The 17,068-nt window shown below is 48.8% G+C and overlaps 1 protein-coding gene across 2 annotated transcripts in view; it reads left to right on the top strand.

The window, feature by feature from the left end:
• The window catches only part of LOC116945763 (large neutral amino acids transporter small subunit 1), a 59,699-nt gene that overhangs the window by 7,797 nt on the left and 34,834 nt on the right, over nt 1-17,068 (top strand). For both annotated transcript variants that reach the window (XM_032960292.2, XM_076069555.1), the window contains exon 3: nt 2,251-2,376. In XM_032960292.2, coding sequence (XP_032816183.1) covers nt 2,251-2,376 — 126 coding nt within the window. The remainder of the gene's footprint in view (nt 1-2,250; nt 2,377-17,068) is intronic.

The raw sequence follows: 17,068 nt of genomic DNA, 5'->3' as shown, positions 1-17,068 counted from the left end.
CCAACGTCTGTAACCTCCGCCCTCGACGGCCGCAGCTGGCCGAGTGAAGGACGTCACGAGAGGTTTCGTTCGCGCTCGAGTGGCACTTTAGTAATTTCCGATGGCAAGAAGAATCCGAGTTTGATAACGTCACCGTTGTCTCGCCACCTTTAAAGCAATTGTTTAACAATTGCTGCTGGGCCATGTCACGGCCCTGCTGCTGAGGTCTCAAATTACCAAAGCAAAAGGTATAGCCTGACAATGTAGGCTTTCGCAGATAAAATAATATCATTCATAATTTATTTTTGAATTACAATTGAAATCGGCTCTGCCATGAGTTGGCCTAATCAAAAATTCAATTGAGAATAGCTTCGCAATGAAATTACAATAATTATGAACCACAAAGCTATTTCGGTGGTTAAAGTGATGTCCAATAATGTTCTGAGGATCTTTTATTTTTTTAGAGGCTATTTTAACAGCACGGTGGTGTGACGTCTGGCCATGTAAGGGGATACACATCCTTGCTGTCAGCACGGAAGGATCATATGAATCCAAGTGCCCGGTGGCTCTCTGCAACACTTGGAATAGAACGCAGGGTCTCTGAATGGCCCTGCGAGGTGCCCTGATGGCAAAGCGAAACCTGTCATTTATTTGTCAATGTTGGCGCCTCGTCAGCCCCGTTTAATTACCGTCGCCGTGTTCCCACGGGCACTAATTGCCGCTCGACACCGAACGTTAAAACATAATTTTGAAACTTGGCAGCCTTGTCTTACGACCGCCCCGAATTCTCACTCGAGCCCTAGATTCGCAGATGCCGTTTTGGCGCAGTTGAAGGGATGTGATGCCCGACCCTGAAGGGCTGTTGACTGTGCCACCCTTGTTGCATCATTATCACACCGTGCAATCGGTCGTTAGGTAGTTGCTATCTGTTCCACCCAGCGAAAGTGTGCTTTGATTTTTTGTTTGTTTTACTATCGGGTGTGATCGCAACGAAATAATCATCCCGCCAGTGAGTGTGTCGGTCATGTCATCATGCAGATAGCGTGCGTATGAGTGCGTGCATGCATATGAGTGCGTGTAGTGTGGCGAAAGTGTAGTGATTTAGCACGCTGCACTACGAACCTAGTGACATGATTCTACTGGACATCTGTGAAAAGAGCTTTATAGCTCATCGGATTTCCTTCAGTATAAATAAATATTCTGATTTTGATTCCCCCTCACGACCAACATCAGTGACTATCTGAGCTAGTCCTGGGCTTCCCCTAGGTCGACTCGGCCTCAAATGAGTCCCGGTGCGATGTGTAAACATCGCCACTAGGGAGACAAAGACGGTCGGGCGTGGTGCTGGTCACCCACCCCCCCCTCGTGTGCCGCGCCGGCCTTCACGGGTTGCTCGCTAACGGCACTTGGCCCTAACAGTCCGGTAAAGGCTATACGGGGGGATGGGGGGGGGGGGTCTTTATATTTTTGTGACCATCAGAAGGGCCCCGGGGGAGCTTGGAGGATTATAGAAATAATAAGCAAGGGAGGGTCACGCGGTACGATGGCGTTGGTGCCTCGTGCGGTGGAACTCCGGTCATGCAGAGGCCGAGCATCGCCCATGGCCCCGAGATCCTCTTCGTGGTCTTGTCTTCACGTAGACTGCAGCGACGGCGAGCGTGCCAGTCACGATAATTGTTGTGCAGGCGGGATTAGCTTCTTAAATATCTCCCGGGCCGCTGGGAACACTGGAGCATGCGCTACGTGACTACCAGCCACGGACGATGGCGAGGGGCCAAATTGAATGTTGGTGTGCCAGGTACGGCTAAATAAGTCCCGGTTTTAACGGATAGTTTGCACATAAGTGAACGCAGTGTGTTGTATGGTACTAGCCTGCGTTGTGTTGATGAGCTCAACGGATTATTGCGTTTGACACGTTTCTCGCGGAGAGCCTCGCGGTTCACGTGCTGCTCGTGTGATTTCAGGACATGGTTGTCTGTGGATTTGTGGACAATTGGATGCTCTGAGTAGGGGGGGGGGGGCATCTGGCCGTGAGGTTCTGCTCGAGGACGTCCGAGAACAGAACGGCAGGTGCAGCGAAACGTCGGGACATCGTGCAGAACAACACGCGGCGCCATCCGAGAGGGCGTCGGAGACCTGCAAAGTGCCGTTGCGAGTGTCGCTGGCGGCGTGGGGCCGAGCGGGGTCTGCGTGCCGATCGGCGTTCACGGCGCGAGCGGTTGTCCCCCCCCCCCCCCCCGTCCCTTGTCCGCTCCGTGCTTGCGGCTGCAGTGACGCTGACGATCGTGAACAGCTACAGCGTGAAGGCGGCCACGCGAGTCCAAGATTTCTTTGCTGCGGCCAAGCTGCTGGCGCTCGGGGTCATCATCGTGCTGGGCTTCGTGCAGATCGGGCGTGGTGAGTCGTCCCCCCTCCCCACGGGCCGCTCCGTGGTGACGCGTGCTTCACGGGGGACGTGGTCGCGAACGTTGTCCTGTTTTGTTTACGAAAGTGACGAAAAGTGCACAGGCATCTTCTTGGTTCTTTCGGTAAAGTCACGTAGAATGGAAATAAAATATTAAAAATGAAACGTAATGATTGAAATTCTCACGACGTTTCGGCCACAACACAAGTGGCCTTCTTCAGGTGAAGGAACAGAACTGTCGGGACGACAGCGCTTCAATGAACGCTGCTGAGCTTGGCAGCGTCGTTTAAGCTGGGTGGGAGAAGTAAAGCACCTAGACAAAGGAGTTTACATATCAAACACGAGAATTTAGCATTTAAATAGCTGTGTTAAAGCGTTGGATTAGCAGGGTGTTAAAGTCAGAAATTGGCATGTAACTGGGGGATTAGCATGATGTTAATGTGAGGGATTAGCATGTAACTGGTCACGGAAATAACTTGTTAAAGTCAGAGTTTACATATTAACAGAGGCATTTAGTATATTGCTGCTAAAGAACTGCAATAAACCATTTCGGTTGTTGATTGATTGTATTTTACGGTGACTTTCAGACCGCAGTCCAATCGCTGGCACTGCCTCTTAATACCTTTCACACGACGGTCAATGGTATGGTTTATAGCATGTATAATAATAAATAGTATAACAGTGTAATGTTTAACATAATTCATAAGGCAATATATAGTATCGTAATTGTATAGTGACTATACAGCAGTATGGTATACAGTAGGGTTGAGCGGAATGTCGACGTCTTGCGGAACAGCTCGCCGAACTGCTAAAAGCCACTCATTGTTTTTTTTTGGTAAAGTCACGTATGTAGAAATACAATAAAATTATATTAAAACAAAAAAACAATCACGACGTTTCGATCACAACGCAAGCGTTCTTCATCAGGTGTCAAGAACAAATCACGGAGGTAAATAGAACAAAAAGATGAGAGACGAGAATTCAACAAACCTGAAAAAACATTATGTGAACCACATCCAGTCAGGCCAACAACACAGTTAGACACTTTCTGGCGGACCACGAATTTCAGAAGAGTGTTAAAGTTCGTGTTCAACCTTTGGATTGCACATACCAGCATAGGTAGAATGAAAAATACGAGGTACACGGTCAGTAGAAATACATATACAAGTCCACCAAGAGGTAAGGAGGGAGGAAAGACAGACAGGGAAGCAGAGAGAGAGGGGGGGGGGGCCGAGGGATGAATATAAGCTTAAATAGGAAATACGGTTGGAGGGGGGGAGGGGCCAGAGCGAGAGCGGCAGCTCAAACACGCACATCTTACACATACAAAACGGCAGCTCAAAAATGGACCGCCTCTTGTAAATACAAAACGGTATGTGCAATCCAAAGGTTGAACACGAAATTTAACACTTCTGAAATTCGTGGTCCGCCAGGAAGTGTCTAACTGTGTTGTTGGCCTGACTGGATGTGCTTCACATAATGTTTTTTCAGGTTTGTTGAATTCTCGTCTTATCTTTTTGTTGTATTTACCTCCGTGATTTGTTCTTGACACCTGATGAAGATCGCTTGCGTTGTGATCGAAACGTCGTGATTGTTTTTTGTTTTAATATAATTTTATTGTATTTCTACATACGTGACTTTACCAAAAAAAACAATGAGTCATTTTATGCAGTCACGAAAGCTTTAATACTTTGCTAAAAGCCACTCGGGCACAGGCTCATGTTCACCTGGCATGACGTTAGCTGGACCTGACTATGCAGTCGTATTGTGTACGGCATACATTACCATTATTATTATATAATCTGCAAAACACGGACGTGAATCCTTTTACTTTGATGTTAATACGAACAGGAGGATGGAAGAATGGTGCAGTGGTTCGCATACTGCACTATGAACCTGGCGACCTGGGTTAGATTCTTGATTACGTCTAATGTCGGTGGCGAGTGTAATATTTGAACTGGTCTTACCTCTCCCATCACTGACCAGCGTAGTGAAGTATATTTCAACAATTTCCACGTCTGACGCGGCGTGCGGAGGGAGGTCTTTATCCAGCAGTAGAGATTAACAAAGTTGCCGAAAATGCTTACTTTACAGTTTGTAATGCGCCGCTGTTCATCGTACAATGTGACGGCCTTCTTGCGTAACTTCTATCAGAATGTGGGCCAACTATATTTAAAAAAAGCGCATTGAAACATTTTCACACGCGGGATTCCTGGCGAGCTGTTGTGGGACAGCGAGCGGGGGCAGCTCATCCGTTGTCCCAGGACCGTGCTCGCACGGCGAGCTGGCAGCCAGCGACACAGACGCCATTGTTCACCGTGCACACAAGGACTTCGTTATAAGCACCACCAGCGGTCCAGTCGCAGTGCCCAGTTGGAGATGTAATGACTGCTGCCGTAAAAGGGAACAGGTAAATGCGCCAGCCATGCGAATTCCTTGGTCGTGCCTTCACGGGCAGAAGGGCCTCCACTGGCAGAAGGGCCTTCCGCTAAAGGGAGCCCTAAAGCCGCCCCTGGGTGTCTTTGGCCTACGCTGGGCTGACGTCGTGGAAGAGGTGACCATCGCGGACACGGGAAGGTGCAGAGGGATGCGACTCGCGTGACAGGATGTTCGTACGAGTGATGAAAGGAATGCTTCCGAGGGCGCTGTCCCGTCGGGAAGGGGATGAAGCGATGGAATCGGTTGGTGTGCGGGTGCTGGGCGGCTGGATGGATCGTTACATCATCGCAGAGCGATTGAAGGTGGCAGCGGCGGAGGATTGAGCGTGACTGATGATGATGGCCATCATCATCATCATGACTAGCAAGGGTGTGTGTGTGTGTTTAGAGGTTCTTAATCCTAGCTGAAACTCCCGTCTGATTATAATGCCTTAGTAGCGGGAAGTACCCAGGGTTGCCGAGGGGAAAAATATATTTCTAAACTTGTCTTCTCTTAAAAACATAACGTATACATACACAAATTTGAAGCTATTGTGAAAGCCAGGCGTTCCATTTGTCCATCTACAAAATTATAAGAGGCTTGCAGAGTGTCCCGAAGCAAAAAGTAATAGAAAGTGGGGGGTAAATAGTTGATCTAAAAGGTTTCCGAAAATTGTTGACTTCCCCCATTAATAAATATTTGTACCCCCCGTAGGGATATATTCCTACACACCCTACATACAATAGAGTGAGTAGTATCTAGTGACTCTATAGCAGTATCTGGCTTTACAGTAGTATCGACTGACTATAGTCGTATCTATTAACTCTTGTAGTATCTATCAATTCGATAGTAGTATCTCCCGACTCTACAGTAGTATCTCCCGACTCTACAGTAGTATCTCCCGACTCTACAGTAGTATCTCCCGACTTTACAGGAGCATCTACCGGCACTACAGTAGTATGTACCGACTCTATAGTCGTAACTACTGTCTCTATAGTAGTATCTACCGACTCTACAGTAGTAACTACCGTCTCCATAGTAGTATCTACCGACTCTATAGTAGTAACTACTGTCTCTACAGTAGTATCTCCCGACTTTACAGGAGCATCTACCGGCACTACAGTAGTATGTACCGACTCCATAGTCGTAACTACTGTCTCTATAGTAGTAACTACTGTCTCTATAGTAGTATCTACGGACGCTATAGTAGTATCTATCTACTCGATAGTAGTAACTACTGTCTCCTATAGTAGTATCTACTAACTCTACAGAGTGACGTGGTAAGGCCTAGTCCCGCGGAGTGTCGCCGGCCTCGGCTAGATTGCCCAGCTGGCCGAGGTGGCACCTTGCCCGGCTGGGGCTGGGCTGCTACCCCCCCCCACCATCCCCCGGCCGCTCTACAGTAGCATCTACGGACTCTACAGTAGTATCTACCGACTCTATAGTAGTAACTGCACACATTAGGGTGGGGGAAGGAGAAGAGGACATCACACTGTCAAGCATTTGCCTCGGTGTTGTGCTTCTGTTTTTTTGCATTTTTAACGTGAAGGAGATCTTCTTCCCCGTCGCCTCAGAGCTGGTGTGCATTGCAACCACGAATCGGCATTTCCACGCATGCGCAAATGCGTGCTTTGACGCCGCGATCAGCGTAGCACTAACAATTATAAATTGTTAATTTAACTACTTTACATTTTACGGATGGGAAAAACAAATGGCGCTTTTTTTTAAATCTTGTGGCTTATTGTGTCGTATCTGTGTACTTTGTTAAGACGTAAACCAACAGTTTGTCATATTCTTGGTTCTTTCGGTGAAGTCACGTAGAAGGAAAATAATATAATAATAAATAATCATCACGTGACTTTACCGAAAGAACCAAGAATATGAATCCCTGCAGTCACGAAAGCTTTAAATCGAAGTTTAAACAGTTTGTCAGTTAGATGCGTCACAAGGTGTATGCGCAGACACACAGACATACAGACAAAAAAAAATATTTGTGGATGGCAAGGTTTGGGTCACACTGTACATCACGATAACGCTGACGTGAACACATTCAAATAATTGGCCTAACACGGCACGCATGACCTGCCAGAGACAGTGTCTAGTAAGGCTTGGCATAGTTGATCTTGGTAGCTGTGGGAGCCGTGAACACCGAGGTCTCGTCTCGATGAGCCCCTTGTGAGATCGTACAACGAATCCAATAAAGTGAACTCACCTCCTTAAACTGGCCTTTACCCCGCCCCCACCACTTCTACCCGTTTACGCCGGTTTATTTTTTTATTTCCCTGCTTTCCATACACGGTGTTGTGTTGGGATCAACCGATGAAATATGCCACTTAAGATGTGTGAATTATTCTTTGTTAATAGAACAGCGTTTTGAACAGCGCATGCTTGGGTAGAAAGGTAGGTGCAAGTCGGTTTTTCTCGACCGGTATGCACGGTTAAAAACCTGCTCGCATACAGGTCAAGCGGCAGGCTCTGCTGTGTTCGAACATCGTGTTTCGCAATCTCGCGCTGCCCAGAACACAAGGGGCCCCTTCCACCCAAGGGTACCGAACGGAACGCTGTGCTTTCTATTCCATATCTACGGCAATATCTCCAAACACTTGAAGATATGCCTGTCGGAGGGATGCAACCGTAGAGTGCGTGAAAGCGCGTGTACGCAGGGTGGCTGTTGAGGGCCGACTGGGATGGCATGAGAGGCGGGGCACGCAGCAAGGGGGAGGAGCGGTGGCCGTGGTCGAGACGAGCGATGGAGCCGCACCGCCTGCTGCACCTTTTGGCAGCCTATGGCTCTGCATGGGGGGACTCTTGGCTGTGCCGCAGGTGGGCATCACGAGCCCTGGACGTTTGATCTGCGTCCAGATAACTCGGCCGAGTCGGTGCTTCAGGCTGCTTGGAAACTTCACCATGGAGGCGTGTGCGTGCGTGCGTGCGTACGCGACTGTGTGTGGGCTATAGGCCGACAACGCAGGCTACACGCAGACAGGAGTGGTTGGTGCACTGTGCTCCAAACCCGGCAACCAGAGTTCTATTCCCACTTCCGACCAATAACAAGATATAGGAATAGGTTTTACCCCTTTTAACTGGCACAAAAACTGACATCTTTATTAAAGGCATCATGTTTGCAATAACCACAACACAAGCAGTCAAAATGCAAACAAAAAAGACAACTCTGATAATACAAGCAGTCCCGAGCCCTCAATACTCTGATAGTGCGCTGTTTTTGAGTTGTACGCCTTTTGGCGTCTTCTGGTTCAACACCAATGGAGACTAGGCTCTTAGAAAAGCCGTCTCGGTTGTGGACCAATCAAATTCAAGGACAGTGGATATTATTATCAGAGTTGTCTTTTTTGTTTGCATTTTGACTGCTTGTGTTGTGGTTATTGCAAACATGATGCCTTGAATAAAGGTGTCAGTTTATGTGCCAGTTAAAATGGTAAAACCTATTCCTATATCTTGTTACTGGCAAAGGAGGTCTCATAATGTGAAAGTGGTACCTATTTTTTAAGACGCCCTCCGATCCGTGATCCGCTCGCTCTACCAGTGGAGCCGCCCGGCCGGTTCAGCATTATTCGCTCGGAGAGACAGATGTATGAAGTGGACGTTGTATGTCCGGTAGTGTTGTCAGCCGAGTCGTAAATGCCTCGCGCAGCCGTGGTGGATGCAGCCTGCGGTGCGCTCGCAGAGTATAAACCATCGTCACGCCAACTGCGGTCATCCTCGCAGCAGCGGCTTTTGGCTCGGCATCGAACCAAGACGGGTCGGTGCATTGCGCGCTGTCAGGTGCGCTTCTGCGGCCACATGGAACGCTCCTCCTAGGAAGCCACTGGAGCTATGCATTTTAAAATCTAGATTGAAAACTAATTTAATCTTGATTTGAGGCTTTTGTGTCTGCAGATAATGAATTGATCTATCTGCATGACTTTACCGAAAGAACCAAAGAGTATGAAAACTAATCAAGTATTAAAGCTTTCGTGACTGCATGAAATTACTCATTGGTTTTTTCGGTAAAGTCACGTATGTAGAAATACAATAAAATTATATTAAAACAAAAAACAATCACGACGTTTCGATCACAACGCAAGCGATCTTCATCAGGTGTCAAGAACAAATCACGGAGGTAAATACAACAAAAAGATGAGAGATGAGAATTCAACAAACCTGAAAAAACATTATGTGAAGCACATCCAGTCAGGCCAACAACACAGACACTTCCTGGTGGACCACGAATTTCAGGAGTGTTAAATTTCGTGTTCAACCTTTGGATTGCACATACCAGCATAGATAGAATGAAAAATACGAGGTACACGGTCAGTAGAAATACATATACAAGTCCACCAAGAGGTAAGGAGGGAGGAAAGACGGACAGGGAGGCAGAGAGAGGGGGGGGGGCCGGAGGGATGAACAGAAGCGTAATTTTATGCAGTCACGAAAGCTTTAATACTTTATTATCACACTTCTACGGGGAAGTTACCGTTGTAATTATGTGTAAGATGTGCCCTTTTTTGAGCTGCCGTTTTGTATTTACAAGAGGTGGTCATTTTTTGAGCTTCCATTTTGTATTTACAAGAGGTGGTCCTTTTTTGAGCTGTCGTTTTGTATGTGTAAGATGTGCGTGTTTGAGCTGCCGCTCTCACTCTGGCCCCTCCCCCCCTCCAACCTTATTTCCTATTTAAGCTTCTGTTCATCCCCCCCCCTCTCTCTCTGCCTGCCTGTCCGTCTTCCCTCCCTCCTTACCTCTTGGTGGACTTGTATATGTATTTCTACTGACCGTGTACCCCGTATTTTTCATTCTATCTATGCTGGTATGTGCAATCCAAAGGTTGAAGACGAAATTTAACACTCCTGAAATTCGTGGTCCGCCAGGAAGTGTCTAACTGTGTTGTTGGCCTGACTGGATGTGCTTCACATAATGTTTTTTCAGGTTTGTTTAATTCTCATCTCATCTTTTTGTTGTATTTACCTCCGTGATTTGTTCTTGACACCTGATGAAGATCGCTTGCGTTGTGATCGAAACGTCGTGATTGTTTTTTGTTTTAATATAATTTTATTGTATTTCTACATGCGTGACTTTGCCGAAAAAACCAATGAGTAATTTTATGCAGTCACGAAAGCTTTAATACTTTATTAGTTTTCATACTCTTTGGTTCTTTCGGTAAAGTCATGCAGATAGATCAATTCATTATCTGCAGACACAAAAGCCTCAAATCAAGATTAAATTAGTTTTCAATCTAGATTTAACACTCTTCTGAAATTCGTGGTCCGCCAGGAAGGTGGCACAAAGTCTGTGAACAAGAAACGCACACGGCCGCTCACGAGTGTGTGCGTGTGGGGTTGTCTCCAGGCACTGCCGATTTTCTCACTTCAGTTATCAAACAAAACTCGCAGCACTGATGCCTTTGAATAAAGGGATCCGTGGACTTGGTGAAAGATTTTGTTGGCGAAACAAAGAATGTTCCCTTAATTCATTCGTCACTTCTTTTTTTTTAATAACCGGTCAATAGCCCCCCCCCCCTACACGCTCCAGAGGCACCCGGGCACTGGGTCGTCCCCCCCCCTCCCCCCCCCCGTGTTGTTCCGTGCCAAGCGTCACCACGCGTGCTGACGAGACGAAGCGCACACGGAGGAATCGCGAGGGAGAGGTGGCGGAGGTGCCGCCGGCTTACTAAACTGCAACGTGAAATTAAATAAAGCGGATGAATGAACAGTCACCGCTCCATTGAGGCGTGGAGTTGGAGATAGCTTGGCACTTCTTAAAACAATGATAATGACGACCGTGCCCACGATGGAGAGCGGATAAAATGCTGCAGTCGGAGGCACCAAATCCATCGTCTCGGTTTGTGTGGAATGGGCTGCCGTGCCCCTGCGATTCTGCACAATGACGGAACATTTTTATTCCACAAATTTGTGGGGGCTTTCTGCCATCATTTCCTCCGCCCTGACCCCGCCCTCACTCCCGCGCTACACGCCTGGGCCCGTCCCGCATCGTCTGTGTGAGGAGCTTTGGCCGAACGGCTGCGTTATTATTATTGTACGTAACCCTCCGCACAGGAGTGGCACAGTTCGGAATTGGGTTGTTTCACCCCCACACCCTCCCCCCCCCAAACACGACGGTTGCTCTGCCAAAAAGTGGTGGTGGAAAGTTGGTGACCAAAACGGCGACGTGAATTGGACGCTCTGTCGATTGCTCTCTCTCTCTGGCCGTTCGAAACCGTATGGTGTGTGTGGGAGCACACACGTGCACACTGTGCAGCTGTTTAGGTGATGAATGAAAGAAAGCATTCTCTCTCAAAACTTTCATTTCTGCGGATGAAAATTTAGTTCTGCCTTGCAAACACGTCTCTCTGTCGCTATCACCTGGTTTACAAACAAGGGAACGGATTGATTGACTGGAGTGTAATCCGCTCAACATTAAATATAGCTCCTAATAAACGTTTTTGGGTTAGATCACGTTGTTTATAAATGTGTCGTAACCCTCCACCGCCCGGCATGGCCAATCAGCAAAAAAGTGTCACGTCGACAGACAAATAGTTCACTACTTTAGCCCACCGGTGTGTTGAAGAGTGAATCCACAACATTTACAATTTTTGAGTATGACGTTTCGCTGGTAATTACATCCAGCATCGTCGGGCAATTCGCCAGATTGGTTCTGGCGAATAATATTTGGTCGCGAAAGCCTACGTATTAACTATAGCGCTATGCGCAGGCAAGTGAAGCGATGCCTCTGACTTGGCAGAAGGCAAACTGCAGACATAAAACTGAGTCGCCGTGGCTTTCTGCTCGAACCAGCACGGAACCGGCGCCCGTTTCCATGGCGTTAGCGAGACGGCTCCAGATAACGCTCGCCGCTGATGTTTGCCGTGGTTGGGAATTTAATTTGGTTCGTAGCACAGTGCTCTAACCACAGCACACGCTCGCTGCTGAATGTGCGTTTGATGACGGAATGTAAGTTGCTGTCCAGGTGCGACACTACCGGTTGCCATTGTTCATGGACTTAGTCCATGGGCCTCGATGCTCCCTTGATGAACGTAGCTAGACTGGTTTTCGTCACTGAATGTCATCGCGTGGGGCTATTTTGGCAGCACGGTGACTATTTGCATTCACTGGCTCGGGTGTTGATGTAATGACTGTATGGATACCCATGCTAATGTGTGGTGTGTTGTGCAAGCGTCACCATTCACAACTCTCACCAGGCACCATTCACAACTCGGCACTCACCAGACACACCATTTTATAACTCGTCTCACCGGGCACTCGGCAATCACGGCTCGCCACACATCGGGCACTCGCCGCTCACCAAACACAACCCGCCATTCACTACTCACCAGACACTATTCACAACTCGCCAGTCATGAGACACTCAAAAGGCACAAATCACCTGACACTCACTTTCACCAGAAGAATCGCCAGTTACCGGACCCTCAACGCTCGGCAGAATACTCGCCAGAGACGCACACGCGCAAGGCAGATGCTGCACGCCACCAACGTGGCACTCGTACTCATTCGTCTCCCGCCACTCACTGGATACTCTGGATACTCGGCACTCACGAGACGACTCCACTGACCTGGCAGTTAACCTGCGGCTGGCAAATGAGGCGACCGGAGTGAGCGAGTGATAATATTTTGTATGTGGAGAGACCCGAGCGAGTGATAATATTTTGTATGTGGAGAGACCCAAGCGAATGGTGGTGGTGATGATATTTTGTATGCGGAGAGACCGATCTGTGAGAGGAGTCGAGTTGTCCGCTCGTCTCTTTTGCTCATGAGTGACGACGCATTGTGCTGTGTAGGTGCTTGCCCCCTCCCCCCTATTGACCCTTTGACCCTGCCCTTCCCCCCCCCTGCACTGTGCAACACCTGCTGGGTCAAGTTTCTTTTCGCTTAGGTCAGAGGTCGCGTATTTTTGTTGTTGCGGTCTGAACGAGCCTCGCGGGGGGGATCATGTACGACAGACGTGCCCGATGCGCTCGCTGTGGCTGACGGGTGGACAGACGCACACGCCGACAATCCAATAAGGCGGCTTGTTTGTTTTAGATTGGCTATTTCAAACAAATGATGTGAAATGTACCAGGAGCGATGGATTGTTACGAGAGACAAATGGCTTTCTTCTGCACTCATACGAGGGGGGAGGGGGGGTGCCTTTGTGATGGGCAAAAATTGCTTATCATTCTCCTCTTATCTCTAACCGGTTATACATGGCTTCACAGATAATACGATTGATTTGTCACGCGGATAATTAAATCTGCAAGAAAAAGATGACTCGTAGATTTAACATTTTTTTTTATTAACGCACAGAGTGTGTGCTTTCGCAGATGATGCTTAGGTGAAGGAGAAAGGTGCAGGCCTGCAATTGCTCACGCCACTGCTGGCTGAAGGGCCTCCACCATAGGAAGCTCCAGAGAGGCCCCTCTGGTGGGGGGGATGGGTCGACGTGTCCACGCTCGCCACACAGCTTGATAGAGCGAGGAAGTACCCACACCACGACTGACCAGGGTTAAAACTCAACGGTCTGCACGGATAGGTCGTCGGCCCACTTGCTGTGCTGCCATCTTATGGCCATTTTACAGTGGCCACGAGGTGGTGTTTACTCTGGACGTCAGACTTGTGTTCGGCTTTGCTGTGGAAAATCAACTTGTTTGATTGCTGTAGTGATCTCGCCGAGCCCAGCGACCAGGGTGGGAGATTGCTAGGGGGCAGATCTTGGAGGTTGCGAGTCAACTGTGCAGCAGTTGCAGAACCTGGCCGAGCGTCGTAGGCTTTCGGCAAGGCTCGGGCAATGGTGGCCTCTTGGTCCTCACTGTTTTGGCCGACACGGGTCTTCGGCGCGATGGCAACTGCGTTCCGGTACGGGTGGGGCCACGCTCCCATGTTGTGACGCAGCGCTGTGCGTTAGCAGTGGGTGGCCGGCCCTTGGCGACGCCTTCCTCGCTGAGCTGCGATGAGTGCTCTGTGCGTGTGACCGACTGGCGAGGTATTTGGCGCGCCCACAGTGAGCCCCGTTGTGCGACCCGTGTCGTGGATAGTGAATCGGCTCCGTCTGGGAGGGCATTTGGCTGCGGCGCTGTGTGCGCAGGTGAGGCGACGCAGACGCCAGCCCCCGTGGGGTTATGACGCAGGACAACGCGGCGTCCACGTGTAACGATGTCTGTACGCGCTGTACAGGTTGAGGTATGGGGGAAGCGGGCGAATTGTCGGCTTATGGTACAGTCTTGTGTTACCTGTAATCTCCACCACGAATCTAATGATTACTCTGTGTTGTCCTTTATAGAGATTTGCATCCAACTAGGACCCCATGTAACGGGGGGAAGGTCCTTGCCTATAAACATCTCGTGGTTCACCAGCATTGCTTCAAGCGAGCCTGACTGCTAATTGAGACCCCTGAATGTTAAATCCAATCCAAAGTTGATTTTTTTTCTGCACTCCCATAAGGCCCTGGGACTGACGGGTTGTGTAAAAATATACTAAAAATGTTTCATACGCAGAGGGAGACGTACAGTCTTTGACAATGTGGGGACGCACACGCAGTTGCACGGGCTACACACAGTAGCACATACATTAACATGCAGGAGCATGCGTGTGTAAAATACGGCTCGGATCGGCGTTGGCTATTGGAAGGTCAGCCTTCGCTTGCCTCCCTTCTGACCTGCCGTCAACTGAAAGTGGCGTCCTCGTGAAGTCCTCGTGGAGGAGTCCTCTGGACAAGACAAACTGTTGCGCTAACAAGAGGCTGTTCAGATTAAGAGTCACGTGCAATGAAATGACCTGCTCTTCTTGTGTCAGCCGTTGTTCAATTCTGAGAATGAAATGCCCAGGGCTTGTGGACATAAAGACCCTTTCAGATTTAGTGATGGTTGAAAAAAAACCGTACGATCACCCATTTTATATATATATATTTTGTTTTAATACTCTTTAAAAGTATCTGCCAAATCCAGCAATTGAGCCAGGGAAGTCTTGCAGCCACGGCTTGATTTATCACCGAATATGTTCAACATTGTGCGATATATCATAGTTTATATCTTAGTTTGTCTATATATACCCTAGTTTCACCGTATCTTCGCGATGGAGCCGAGCGTGCACAAACACGCTCTGCTGCGTATATGCATGCAGCCTCATCCCAGGGACGCCTGGCTGTCATAATCCGGTCGGGTCGCCAGTGGAGTCCGCCACTTCTCTCCAGGCTGCGGTGTATAATATAAACCTCATGGTCTGCGCACTGCTACGTTCCTTCAGTTACGGCTTACTCATCACCAGCTGTGATTTCGTCTCGCGTGTCTTCAGATTGAGTGACCGTTAAACTGAAAATACAATGATTAAAATAGGACTACCGCCTTGCGACAACCAATCACAACAACCCTTTTCTCGTTCAGTCCCAGGGATCAAATACTGTGGCAGCGGACACGAAGGAAGTAGAGGCAAAGGTTGCTCGCTGGTGCCACTGCCGGCGGATGGAGGGAGCTCTCGAGAGCCTCCATGGAGGGTATTTTTTTTGGCCTGCTGTTCCATCACGTTCCAAAAGAATCGAATCGAGGGGCCAGAGAGACATGATCACTGGAGGCTGCGCTTTACTCTGCCCGAGCCCCTGAGAAAAAAAGAAAAAACGTGGGGTCATTACGTGAAAAATACTCTTTGGTTCTTTCGGTAAAGTCACGTAGGTATAAAAATAAACTAAAAATAAAATGAATTAAATCGCGACGTTTCGGGGGCGCGACGCAAGCGTCCCCGTCATCAGGTGGGACAACCACAGCAAGAAACAATTTCCGAAGTGGGCAGAAGGGGTGCTTTGTATCAACAGGCTATGTAGAGTATGGATCCCTGCAGTCACGGAAACTTCAAATCTAGATTCATTACTTGAAAGTTTACAAAGCGGTTGTTGGGTATTGTATTGACATGCAGACGTTGCCCATGAGTACCCCGATAGGGATCGACCAAACTGCGTCCTGAAGTGATTCGATCGTATTGCACGTTTACCGCCACCAGCGCCACGCCAAGGTCCAAAGGACGGCAAGACCCGAGTGTAGATGCACACTTGTTGGCTAAACTTGTTGACGAAACGGCCACAGGACGCGTCTCCTTGGCGATTTCCACCCCCACCTCCCCCCCCCCATCGTTGGAAGGAAGATGGAGGCGCCACCAACTTTCACCAACAAGCAAAGAAATTTGGCGAAACGGAGGGCGCAGTGAACCTCCCTCGTTTCGGGGGGGGGGGGGGGTGTCGTTCCCTCGGAGCAGTTGTGGCAGTGGGCTTGTGGCACAGTGCTTGGAGCGCTCTGGGGTGTTGGTGTCGAGGGGCGGATCGTCGTGGGTCAACAATAGCCGTGCCCACCTGGTCTGTCCGTTGAAGGGCAGGAATTTTGCAAGCGGCGAAGTTTGTATAAAGTTTTTTTTTCTGAATGCGACCGTCATTGTTCAGTTAGGGCTTTTGTCAAAATAGTAGGCTAACTCGTTTAAAGAGTGCTGCTTGCTGACATGCATGTTGACTTGAACTCCCCGGTCTGTGGAGTTAAGAGGTGAGATTTATTTTTGAAGGTGGCCCTAAAAGCATGTTTTTTTTTAGGTGGTTTGCTTGGATCTCGGAACAGACGCGGGGGGGGGGGGAGGCATTCTTCTCTCGTGTGTTTTCGGGACGTGCAGCATTGTTGCCCTGCACGGTGTCTGCCGTTTTGCTCCACGTGCCTTTCCTGAACTGAATAATTTCAATGGAGCTGCTAGTGACAGAGCACGTGTCAGAGAGGAGCCCAGCACACGAACCACTCGCACGCGCCTCGCGCACACCCTTCTGAACAGACTGTTGGTAGAAGGTGCGCACACACACACCCCGACAAATGCACATCGTGTATAACACGCGTGAATACGAATGTAAATGCATGTTCTGTTCAAATATTGAATTCGGATGCCAACGTACAAATTAATCAGAATATTTATTTATACCAATCAATCGCTCGCACAACCACCTACCCACCCTCTCAAGTTCTCACACACACACACAATAACTCATTCACGATGCCGTGCTGGGCTTGACAGGTGCTCGCTGACAGCACCTGCCCCGACAGTCTGTTTAGGCTGTCGGGGTGGGTGCTGCGGGATATTTGTCTTTGCGGTGGTGTCGTGATGAACGCACTTCGCCACGAAGTCGGTCAACCAGTTAGATTCCCGCTCACGGCAAAGACCAGTGACGATTGTCTGAATCGGTTATGGCCTCGCCTAGGTCGATCACTGTTGTTACATTGTTTTTATCGCTTTATTCTGGTGATTTTGAAAACGTTTTTG

This window comes from Petromyzon marinus, chromosome 25 (assembly GCF_048934315.1).
Source record: "Petromyzon marinus isolate PM22_M1 ecotype Great Lakes invasive population chromosome 25, UKy_Petmar_22M1.pri1.0, whole genome shotgun sequence".
Taxonomy (NCBI): Eukaryota; Metazoa; Chordata; class Hyperoartia; order Petromyzontiformes; family Petromyzontidae; genus Petromyzon; species Petromyzon marinus.
The sequence above is the reverse complement of the archived record's forward strand: the minus strand, read 5'-3'. Positions and strand labels throughout refer to the sequence as shown.